Here is a 12856-nt window from a genome sequence, read left to right as displayed (position 1 = left end):
AAGACAAAGTCCATCTACAGTTTATTAGAACACGAAATAATGAGTGAGCAGAATGTGAATCACACCTACACTTTCCAGGCAGATAAACCAACAGTACTGGTTGCCCTAGCTTCAACTTAAGATATATAACATTACCTGCAACAGAAAGGAATCCACAAATATCTGATTATGTTGAATCCGAGCAAGAGGCACCACCGGAAGACATGTACCACTAAGAAACTGTGAGCTGGGCCCCATTACTTTGTTCCAAGCATCTGCTTTGAACCTGTACAAATCAATTCTTGTTTGAGGTTGTTCTCGACCAATTAGCCAAGCTAACATGGGGCTAATGGATTCCTCTCCATCATTTCTCTCCTTTGTTCTATTGCTTGAAACAGTGTGTGTGTTGAATCTAAGACTTGGATGAACCACAACAGAGCAACCTAAACATTTATGACAAATCGTTTCACATTTGTGTTCTGAGGTTGAGAACAGTGAGAGGAACAAGTTTCTAAATAACATTTGTGACATTAAATAAAACATATTAGTTTCAAGTGATAAGTCCTTAAATATTTATACACTTGTCACGTAGATATTTTATCATGAGTTAATATTTATAACATATAAATAATACAAAGAACCTTCTTCTCAAGGGAAAGTAATCATTAATTTCACCCATACCAAAACACGTACGTAATGTATAATACAGATAAATAACCAATTTCATTATGACCTGTATTATTACTTTATCCACTTACGCACATCTAAATATACTCTAACATTAAACATTAATTTAACAAATGTACATCAATCACACAGAAAGAATTGTGGTTATGATGTTCACTTTTAATTCAAGTAAAACTCTTACTTTCAAACTTGACTGTAATTGTGTAAGTTGTCTTGAGCTGTGATACAACAGATATGTAATAGTAGGTGTCAAGCTGAGGCTGGGAAACAACATGAACAAATTCCTGCTGGTTCATGTCTGTAAAGTTCATGTCGTTGACTAGGGGAAACGTATGTGCACTAGCAGCAAATCCAAGAACACAGGGTTGTACAAAGTTGTATCCATCGGTTGAATTGGTATTTGGTAAAGAACAGCTAGAAATAAGAAGTTTTAGCAGCCATGTATCTTCAGGAACATATACCCTGCAAAACAAAAACCATCCTACACATTTCAAAAACTGACTAGTGATCACTTGATTCAGTGTTACACAATGTACTACAGCTCAGAAATTATGAAATATTGTCATTGTTAATAAGCCATGAGACCACCTAAATGTAATTAATACTGATTTAAATTGACCAACTGTCTTATGTCAATAAGTTTGGTATCAAATTATAGATTATAATTCAAATCTTAGTACAATACATTAGTTAGTTTATTAATTTAAAGGTAAATATTAAAAGAACATACCTAAATATCAATTTTTGTATGCCACATAGTATGTTGAACACAGCTTTGATTTAAATTGGATGTTTGTGATATCTAAATACAAAGTCTATAATTCTATACAAATTTGAAACTCAAATTATCAATATTGATAGGCTAAAATATAAAATAAGATATGATCAATATGTTGAGATATCATCCACGTTACAAAACACACAATGGCCCTGTCCACCTCTCTACATTTTTTAAACACTTCCTTATGTATATGTAATTCTCTGTGCCATATGAATAACCAACTGAAGATAGCCTTGTTCATCAATTTTAGGTCAATCACAGATGTTAAAGATGATGATGTTGGGTTTTTCTGTAGTTAAACAGAAAGCTACACGATAGGCTATCTTTGTTCTGCCCACCACAGTATTGATACTCAGTTTCCAACAGTGTAAGTCTGCTGTGCCACAAGAGGAACATGTTATTGATTACTGTAGTTGTTTTGCTCTTGTCTGTTGCAAGTTCTTGAAGTGTTGATTAATTTTCTCCTCTGTGTTAGCAGGTGGGTTAGACTTTAACTTGTCCAGTGATCATTGCTTGACTATGGTTTGTATAGATTATAATACAGTATTCTTCTTTGTCCACAATTACAGCAATATTTCCTTTATTTCCTGATAAAATATTATAGTGTTGGATTTCTTCTGGTATTATAGTGGTTTACATTTCTGGACTCATGTCATAACGTTTATTATTTTTCTCCTTCTTGTAAGCTACAAGATGTCTTGTAATTGTACGTATATCTAAGGTGGTTAAACTGTTATGTCTGAGGGTAAAGTTTTATCCTTCACTTAGAACACTTTCATCAGATTCTGTTTCTGTTCATTAAATTTATTACAGAGTGTTTAGGAATCTAGTGTTAGGAGGCTTTACTGTCGGATATTCAGCGGGTAAATTTCGTTTTATTTATAACACATGTATACTTATGCTGGTATTGTTTCATTATCCAAACATAACCTGACAAGGTTTGTTTTCTGCTATATTATTAATTTTCCAATATAGCACATCAATGTTATTCTGTACTATACGTGCATTTATATGTGATAACTAAATATTGTGCAATACAGCTTTAAGTTTTCAGTCTTTGACTTCATAGGGTGTTGACAAGTAATTTAAGTCCATTAGAAATTATACTGTTTGCATTTATGATGGAAGATGAAATGGTCAGTTATTTTACAGCTAAGTTTTTTTTTTAAATCCCTAAAGTCCTAACAAAATTCTGGGTCATTCCTGAACATTAGCACTTACAGTAAGGTTATGGTGATTAGATCTCAGCCACTACCAACATATAAAAAACCTCAGAGTAATGGCAAAGACATTAAAAACTAATTAGTAATTATTAGCTAATTAACCCTTTCATGATGGGCTTGGTATACTTTACATGAGTTTGTCTACACATTTACACAATTACTTGCATTATAACTTTGATGCAGTATGTGTATCTTCATAAAATTTGGTAAACTTTAGTTTAGAGTACAAGTATTTTGAATAGAAAGAATCAGATTTTTTAATGATACATTTTTACTATATATTTGTTTGTGAATATAGTCTGTTTTATTACTAGTCTGAGTGCCAATATAGTCTGTTTTATTACTAGTCTGAGTGCTAACTTGCTTATTTAAGAGCATAATACAATTGGCTGAAAGCCTGTACACTAAAGAAAACAAAAACAGGAAGATTTAATCTGAAGGCTTCTCATCTCTCCTACATACAGTAATACATGTGATAGAAACAGTACTTTTAACTGGTGAAGAGTGAAACAAGGCTGTAGCTATAACTTGTATGACACAGAGAACTTATTTTTACAAAAATCAAGAAGAGTTATTACAACCTTATTATACAGAAAACATCTAAGATATGTATCAATAAAACCTAAAAATAAAAACAATTCGAAACTTCATACACTTCAATATGATCAAGTTGGAAGTGATTAAAAACATCTTTAATGTTTATCTACTAAAATACTAGCCCTAAATTTAGGTAAAGTTGTTCCATTCAATAACAGTTTCTTCACACACAAACAGTTCTTTTCTAAGAAACACAGGTTTACTGGAACGACATACAATTAATGTATATAATTTTACTTCTACTTCAAGTATAATTACCCAGTTCCACAAAATGACCTTATTTTCAAGTAGGGAAAAACACTTACTTGTACAGGAGCAGCTGAGAGGTTGCTTCCATGTCACGTGATACACCAGGATGTAGATGATGGACATTAGGTTCATGTTTCCAAGCTGCCATAGAAGCTAAGCTATAATGGCACCGATGACTTATGCCCTGAAACATCAAACAATAATATCTTGTTACTTAATAGTTGAACAAACAATAATATCTTGTTACTTAATAGTTGAACAAACAATAATATCTTGTTACTTAATAGTTGAACATTATTTTTACTAAGACCATTTAAGCAATGATTCTATCCTTAATATTTCCTATTACATAATTATTAGTTTCTAGAACAAAAATTAAGGGAATCTTTACCCTTACGGTCCCTTACCCTAGATACGAACCTCTTTATACAATACCAAAGAATACAGCTATTAGTTTTTATATCAAGATTGATGGTGAATCTTCACCCTTTGGTCCCTTACCCTAGATATGAACCTGTTTATATAATAAAACAAGATCAGTCAATTTGACTGACCCCGTAACTACCAAAACAAAAATTGAAATGCATCTTTGCCTTTTTTTTTATTCTTTCTTTCTAAACTCACTTCAAATTGTACCAGGAAACTACATTTGTTTATCTCAAGTAGCTTTAAGCTCAAAACAGTATAAATCTATTTACAATTAAATTTTATTGTTCTATTGCTCTTTGAACCATGTCTAACTACAATATATCTATTGTAAATCACTAGTTCACATTATGCCATCAAATTATGTTACCCACATGCTGCTCACAAGTGTGCTTCATGAAAGATTTTTATTATAATAGTATTATTTAAATTACCTTAACTAACTAAGAAAGCTTCCTGTTTTTACATTTGAGTTATTTTTATAATAAATAAATAATAAACATGAATACAAGAAATAAAGTACTTACCTAATATTTTTCTTACTGTTGATTGTTGATTAAACCTAAGCCTACATATTTAATACTAGTGGTAGTAGTGCAATTAATAATATTTATTATTTAATCAAATAATGCATAGAGTACAGAGAATAACATGAAAAAGAAAATAATTTCCCCTAACTTTTGCAAATTTTCTGCTTTCTAATTATGAAACAAGAATGTTACACAGTCATCCAAGCTAGTTCCTTCATAATGTTTCATACAAACAAATTTTGTACTTGAGTGAAACTGACAATTATCTGTTCAGAACACAACAATATATAACAAGTCATTTCACAGACGAAAACATTGACTTTCTACTGGTTATAAATAATGTATAATTAAACAAATCCTTAAAGAGAGGATGTGACAGGTGAATGTCACAGAAGTGGTCTGATTTTCTACTCCATAAGTCCATAACCAAAAAAATTGAAGGTTATAAATATTATGGTTTGTCTGAACAATGACAATTCTGTACGAGTAATTTACATTTAATTTCATACTTTTTGAAAGGATGATAAATAAAATAAAAATGACAAAACACAAAATTTGTCATGTGGGAAATTCATGAATTATCAAATATTGTTTTGTTGAATTGATAAATTAAAACTTATATAGTATTAAAATATGAATTATCAGCTAAGATTTTATGCTATACTAATTAGTATAACAAAAAAAATTTAAAACAATTTTGATTCAGACACAAAAACTTTCCTGCACAGTACAGAATGTCCAGGGTGTGAGAGTTAACAAGTGACACCTAAACTTGAGTAACAGTGGTCTCACTTGTATCTCAGAACAGCTGGTATCACGACTTGCAAACTCTCTCTTTCTTAACCTGAAGATGACCTAGGAAGGTCGAAATTTTGTCTCTCTTTATGAAGAAAATTGTTAATACCCACACCAGCCGTTCTGAGATACATTTTTATTTCAAGTGGGTTTCTCCTCATCAAGGGGTCTTACTTGTTGCTTAATTTCTTGATTCCAGCCTGGTATGAATGCAACAGCAAACCAACTTCCTGGGAGGGGGTTTGAAAGGTGGAATTCAGGCATCTCGCTGGGCTGGACGGAAGTACGGGTGGTTAGGTGGTAAACCTGTTCTGTTGGCACAACCATGTGGTCTGGAAAGGAGGAGTTATCCGGCGAAATGACAGGGTAGCTCCCATGTCTTAAGTAACTGAAAGTGTTTTAAAACATAATATACTTGTACCATTAGCTCTAAATATTTGACTAAATGCTCTAGAATTACCATAGAATGAAACTATTTCAAAAATACCCTTTGAAAAAGGTGACCTAAAGAACCCTCTGATTTTTAAGTATCTACTAAAATATATATATACCAAAAGCACTGAGGTAAGTATCAGGCTTGTACACTAAGACTGATTTTTAAATTTCACAGGTAGTGTAAATCTTTTAACAGCACATTATTTTCTTTGATAAAGACAACAAACACTGGTTGGTGTAACAAAGAATTGTAAAATCTTAAACTACCTCAGTGTTACAAGACACAATGTTATTCAAAGCCACGTGAAATTATTTGAAGATTGATTGGTTGATTTGGTCTTTTATGGAACAAAGCAGTGAGACTATCTGTGCCAAACATCCCGTAAAAAGTTAAAATTAAAGTGAAGTTAATAAAATTCATAAAAGGAAATTAAGGTCAAAACAAAACAAAAAAAACAGAATAAAACCATGTTTACATCTAGTCTACAACATTAAAAGAAAAACTACAGTAATACAAGTTGTAAAGGACTTTCTGTAGTGTAACTGTAATTATCATAACTCACCAGGAAGACTAACAGGTAAGAACAAAAACCACCATCAGTCACCTGAAGTTGGCCTTTCTAGTTCTGATTCGAAGTTATTTCATGTTATGGGCATTTTCAAAAAGGAAAGTAATAAAAAAAGTTTTAAAAAATGTGTAGCAAAGTTAACTCGCTGGGATCACTAACTGGCAGTTCAAACAGCAGTGTTAGTCACTTGAAGTTTGCCTTTCCAGTCTTGATTTGGAGTTATTTAATGTTGAGGCCAGTTTCTAATTTCAAATCAAACTTGATGAAATATGATTTTTTAAAAGGGAGATACATTAAAAAGGTGTAATGTACAAATTTAAAAACTTAAATGGCATTAAAAAGATTAATGGCCTTTAAAAAACTAAAAACTTTATCAAGGTGGACAGTGTCACTATCAACAATAACACTGTCTAACATTACGGACAAACACTGGGACAGAACATGTTTAAAATAGTGCCATCACTGAGAGTTATAACAACAGCATGAAAGTAAAATGTGGCTTTTTGTGTGATCTGAGTGTTACACAAACTACACACTGGTGCATCAGTTCCAGATAAAAGAAAACAATGAGTTAAAAAACTGTGACCAATACGTAGTTTAGTTAGAACAACTTCCTCTTTCCGATCCTAACAGAAGCAAGACGGCCAAAGTCCAATACACGGTTTTAGTTGGAAAAGCTTGTTTTCCTGTTGCTCCCTCCAAGTCACTTGCCAGCTGGCATGGAGCTGGCCCTTAAATACAGGACCACAGTCTATGTATGGAACAGGCAAAGCAGTGATAGTGCCAAAGCAGACCTTGGCAGAGCCCACACAGTCACCTGATTTTGAACCATCTGTATAAATAGAAATGGAAAGATGGTTTGAAAGATGTTCAAAAATAGCAGACAATATTTCCAATCAGGAGTGTCTACTTTTCTCAGATGGCTTAAAGATAGGTCACAATTGGGGAATGCAAGAAGCCATGGTGGAATAGGCTGACCAATGGATACAGCAATGTTATCCAAGGACAGACCCAATTCATCCAACTGCACCTGGATACGAAGGCCAAAAGGAGCAATGGCAAACCGTCTGTTCTGAAAATGTATGGTCCACCAAAGAAAGAAAACACAACCCCAGGTGGTACCCTTTGGTAGGGAACAAACTTTCAAAGCATATAGAAAAGACAGTTGCAAACAGCATAGGTGCAAAGAAGGTTCATGAGACTCAATGTATAAGCTCTGAACTGGGGAGGTACAGAAAACCCCAGTTCAGAACCAAAGTCCTTGATGATGAATAGGGTCCAGCATCTTTAAGGCCGATAATCTAACAGAGCCATAGACAAGTGATCCATAATCGAGTTTCAATCAAATAAGAGTACAATATATCTTTAGCATAGAACGTCGATCTGCTCCAGAAGTGGTGGAAGAGAGGAGACGGAAGATGTTCAGTGCTCTTGTACATTTGACCCATAGCTGCTTGATGTGTGGTATAAAGGTCAGCTTGCAGTCATAGATAAGCCCCAAGAACTCGGGGACTACAGGCAGCACAACTTCACCAATATGGAGTTCAGGATCAGGGTAAATACCTCATTAGCAACAAAAGTGCATGCAAACAGTTTTAGAGAGAGAAAAGGTAAAGCCATTTGCTGTGGTCCACTGTAAATGATTGAGGGCAGCTGCCACTCAATATTCCTCACGTTCGACGACTGATATGAAATGCTAAAGTCCTTGATGTAGAGCCCATTTGCAACAGTGAGAGGGAGTTGTTCAGTGATTCAAAACAGCTCTGAAGGACCCCAAGTTCCTGTAGAAAAGAACGAAAAAGTGTCGAACCCACACGAACTTAGAATCTCCTGTCCATTAAAAAAATTTCATAAAAATGGGCAAATGGCCACTTAACCCATATATATGGAGGTCTCGCAAAATGCCATATCTCTAATTGATGTTTCAAGTCGAATCAGGTAGTCCATGGTGGAGTGCTGTCATCGGAACCCACACTGGATAGGCGAGAAGAACTTGTTTGATTCAAGAAACCAAACAAGATCAGCATTACCCATCCTCTTACAGAGACAGCTTGTCAAAGCAATTGGACAGTAGTTGGAAGGAATCTTGGGATCCTTCCCAGGCGAAGAGAAAGGTAGGACAATAACCTGGTGCCAGGTATCAGGAAAAACATTCTCCTGCCAGATCTGGTTAAAACCAATCAAAAGAATAGCAAGTGAAGCAGGAGATAGATGGTGCAGCATGTCATAGTGCACATCATCAGGTCCAACCAAGGTATTGCCAGATAAAGGGCCAGTTTCAGTTCCACCAGTGTAAAGAGACAATTATAGTCATAGAGACAATCAGCTCAAAAGGAAAGAGGTGATTGCTCTGCCTGAGTCTTGGAGAAGCAGAAGTGCTAGATACTTGGCAAAAGCTTTCACCTGGAGAATCGGCAATGCTCCAGGTATCAACTGCTTCCTGGCCACCAGAGAGCAAGATCGAGAGGAGGACCAAATTATATTGCCCACTGACCTTTTGAATCTTGTCCCATATGACTTTGGAACTGGTGGTAGAAGATATGCTGGTTGTGAACTTAATCCAAGATTCCTTCTGGCTTTGAAATCTTAATCACCGAGCATGTGCACGGGCCTGCTGGAAAGAGATGCGGTTTGAGAGTGTGGGATATCTACAGAAAATATCCCAGGCTCATTTTTGAGCCTTCCGTGACATGTGGCAGGCAGGATTCCACCATGGACAAGGATACAGTGGAAAACATGTCTAGGTTTTAGGAATACATTGAGCAGCTGCTTGTGTAATAGAGTCAATAACTACTGCCACACAGTCGTCTATTGATGGCTGACAGATGATGGCAGAATCAAGTTCTGCTAGAGCAGTGAAAGAGGGCCAGTTTGCCTGATGCAGCTTCCACCAGGGCATGTGGGTCAGGTGGCATTAACCACAGTCAGTCTCTCTCAAAATTATAAATAAATGATCACTGCCTCATAAAAAATGGGAGAACAATGAAAGGGAGCAAACTGAGAGATCAATAGCAGTAAAGGACTGACTAGGTGCATGGAAATAAGTAAAAGAACCAGTATTGAAAAGAGAAAGGTTGTGATCAGAGAGCATACACTCTACAAAGCAACCCCTCCTATCAATATCAGCACTTCCCCAGAGGGGATGAAGTCCATTAAAGTCCCACAGGATTAAAAAGGGAGACAGCAACTGTTCAATGAGAGCATCAAGGTCTGACTGATCATAGGTCTCTCCAGGCAACAGGTAGTGAGAACAAACAGTGATGGTATGACCCAAGGAAACACAGATGGTTACAGCCTCCAAGGGTGTGTCGAGTGGCAAAGACAGGGTGGGCACATGCTGATCAAGAAACAGTGCCACCCCTCCATGCACTCATCCATCACATAGCCTGTCATTTCTGTACAAAGAAAACTGCCAAAAGGTGACTTTATCAGAAATGTTTTCAGTAAAAAAAGACATACAGGATGGTAGGAAGCAGTCAGTATTTTGATGTCATCCAGATTAAAACCTAAACCTCGACAGTTCGATTGTATCAGAGTGGCCATTTTTATTTACATGTAGGTGAGCTGGTGGAGAACCCTTCTGTTTATGACCACGTCTTTTTTCCTTACTGTCCATATTTGAGGGAGGTCTGTCAACCTCCATGGGTCAATTGGGCAGGTCTTTGCTGTTGGAAGAGGATTCCAGTGACTGAGGATGTGAACGAATGATAGTTTTGCATCATGACATGGGAGAAGAAAAGGTGCCTGAGGAAATGCCTGTACCTGAAACCAATGGAAGTGGATCTTTGGATTTGTTGGAATGTATGTGGACAGAGATGGGTGTTGAAGTTGATTCATCAACTCTTTTAACCATGGAGGTCAAAAGACTTTTCATTTGTTTGGAGAACGTTTCTTTTAGAGGTACAGAGATCCATCTGCACTCCCACTGCTTTTGTGGAATGAAGTGCAGCAGCATACATCCAAGATGAGGTGGTGGACAGCAACTTTCAAGCCTCAGGAAAAGTAACGTTATGAATTGTTTTCAAATGCTGCACCTCATTTTCTTCCAACCATTTAGGGTAAGAACAAAAGTAGGACGGGTGAGAGCCATTGCAATTGGTGTAATGAGGGACTGTTTTACACTTGTAGGCATCATGGTGCTTGCCACCGCAATGAGCACACATCAAGGAACCACCACATGATGTCTTCGAGTGACCAAACTGTTGACACTGGAAACATCGGACAAGATTTGGAATGTATAGCCTTACCCTGCAATTAAGATAACCTGCCTTGATGGTGGCAGGCAGATGTGATGAGGTAAATGTGAGAATGAGGACATTGGTCAACATCATAATTCCATCTTTGTGGGTGGATATACGCCTCACTGCATAAACTCCTTGGGTGGAGAAACCAGCGAGAATCTCTGACTCTGGGATGTTCTTTATATCCTTCTCAACAATAACTCCTTGTGATGAATTCAAAGTAGCATGAGGTGTAACCTCAATAAGTATATCACCAATTGCCTTTGAATGCAAAAGGAGTTCACTGTATTGAGATGAGGATGTTTCCACCAATATGTCACCAGATCGAAGCTTCTTTACTGACTCTAGAGGGCCATTAAGTCCATCTAGTCTCTTCTGAATGAAAAAGGGAAACATTTGCCCTAAAGGTTTGTTTGAGAGTGAATGCAATGTAAGAAAATGAGGTACTACAGATGGTGAGGATTGTTGCTCAAAATATTCAAGACCTGGTCGTTTACCTATAGACTGTTTTTTCACTATTTTATTAAGATTTTTAACTGGAGTAACCATAATAAGGAAAGGGAGATTTCAGTGCCCACTGACCCCACTCCACCATGGATTCCTACGAGGGGAAGCACTACAATGTCAAACAAGGACACTGCAGCAATGCCAGGGTTTTGTGAGCACTATACCCAAACACCAGCATCAGATACAACGTTCACAACACCTGTTGAGAACATCCAACACTGGTACTTGGTTGATCTTATCCTGAGTGGACCAGCTGATTGACCCAAGCAGGGCCACCACAAGGCTGCCCATATACAGGAATTCAAGGCCAAAGTGGTGTGTTAGTGTTGGACCCCTCAACCACTAGGATCCTCTCCTCATCTTTGCAGGTCACCAGGCACAGGAAACACATAGGTGGATGTTTAGATCCCAGAGAAGGTAAACTGAAACAACAGACCCTTGTCTTGGAGGTTCCCTCACTACATACAGGAATCAACACCAAGGAGTTGTAACCTTGAAAGTTACTAGAACAGTCAGAAAGGGAAGTCCATGGATTGTCATAATATGTTCATAATATACTGAATACTATGTAGCATGTTTAAAAAGAATTATTTTTGAGCTTTATCAGACAATATCTGCCACTTAAATGTTAACAACGATCATGCTGTGTTAATGACATTTTGGTGAGAGCTAGACTACTTTATGGACAGTTAAACTTTTAAAAACAGCTTCCACAAGGTGACCAGAATTTGTATACTTGACACACAAATAAGTATTTTTTAGTTTTCAGGAACTCATATGCCTGTTTAAATATCTGACTGTTCTTTTCGTTGATAAGACAAATTACTAAAAACAGTTTGTTTGTTGTTACACATAAAACTATACAATGGGCTATCTACATTGCACCAACCAAAAGTATAAAAACCCAGTTTATACTGATATACGTTGTTAAACACGAAACAACACAATGGGCTATATACAACAGACTAACCAAAAGTACAAAAACCCAGTTTATATTGTTATATATATATATATATGTTTGTTGTTAAGCATAAAACTGAACAATGAGCTATCTACAATTGACCAACCAAAAGTATAAAAACCCAGAGTATATTGCTTTAAGCCTTCAGACTTACCACTTACAGGCATGACTTAAAACATGATAGTTAATGTTAAAATTTATTAAAAATACACATTTTTCTTGTGGGGTGAATTATTTCAAATGCATTTTAATGTAACTTTCTTTACTTGTATATTTTATATCGCATTTAAAAATGTTCTGCTTGCAAATGTAACTGGCAAACAGGAATTTAAGAAAGCAAAATAACAAGCTATTCATATTGATACAAGCAACCCCAAAAAAGATATGAATCGTATAAAGTTATTTTGCAAGACCAACTTAGCAAGCGATTATAAAATTGTAGGTCAGTGATTTGGTTAAACACAACAAATGTAAGAAGTCTTTCTACAAGCTACATGATGCTTGTTCTCTAACATGCTGGTACAGCAAGTCTGAGGCATAACAAGAATTAGTTGTTACTAAATATGGACACTTTATTATCTTAATCACACTGATTATAACTTACGTTTGCATTCTAGTTTTCTGAGAAGATAGTTGATAAATTACAAAACAATTGACAGAAATCTAGCTTATTTGTTTAGTTAACATTTTGTAACCTTGTCAAATTTAAAAATAAATTGTTAATAATTCAAAATTCCTAATGTAAGATACAAAAAAACAACAAATATATATAATTCATTTAAATAAATGGAGTCACTCAAGAAGCACCCCAAAAAATTATTTTTAAAAGTGATATTTTCTCCCTGTATTCTTCTATAAGATACATGTATAATTATG

The 12856-nt window shown here is 35.7% G+C and overlaps 1 protein-coding gene across 3 annotated transcripts in view; it reads right to left on the bottom strand.

The window, feature by feature from the left end:
* LOC143248466 (transmembrane protein 8B-like) overlaps positions 1-12856 on the bottom strand; it is a 93411-nt gene that overhangs the window by 64576 nt on the left and 15979 nt on the right. For 2 of the 3 annotated variants that reach the window (XM_076496863.1, XM_076496865.1), the window contains 4 exons: positions 5442-5655; positions 3573-3700; positions 848-1128; positions 136-422 (listed from right to left, as the gene is read on the bottom strand). In XM_076496863.1, the coding sequence (XP_076352978.1) occupies positions 136-422; positions 848-1128; positions 3573-3700; positions 5442-5655 (910 nt within the window). The remainder of the gene's footprint in view (positions 1-135; positions 423-847; positions 1129-3572; positions 3701-5441; positions 5656-12856) is intronic. The other variant, XM_076496864.1, reaches the window with a different exon arrangement.

This window comes from Tachypleus tridentatus, chromosome 4, assembly GCF_004210375.1.
Source record: "Tachypleus tridentatus isolate NWPU-2018 chromosome 4, ASM421037v1, whole genome shotgun sequence".
NCBI lineage: Eukaryota > Metazoa > Arthropoda > Merostomata > Xiphosura > Limulidae > Tachypleus > Tachypleus tridentatus.
This window is presented reverse-complemented; position numbering and strand designations above follow the sequence as displayed.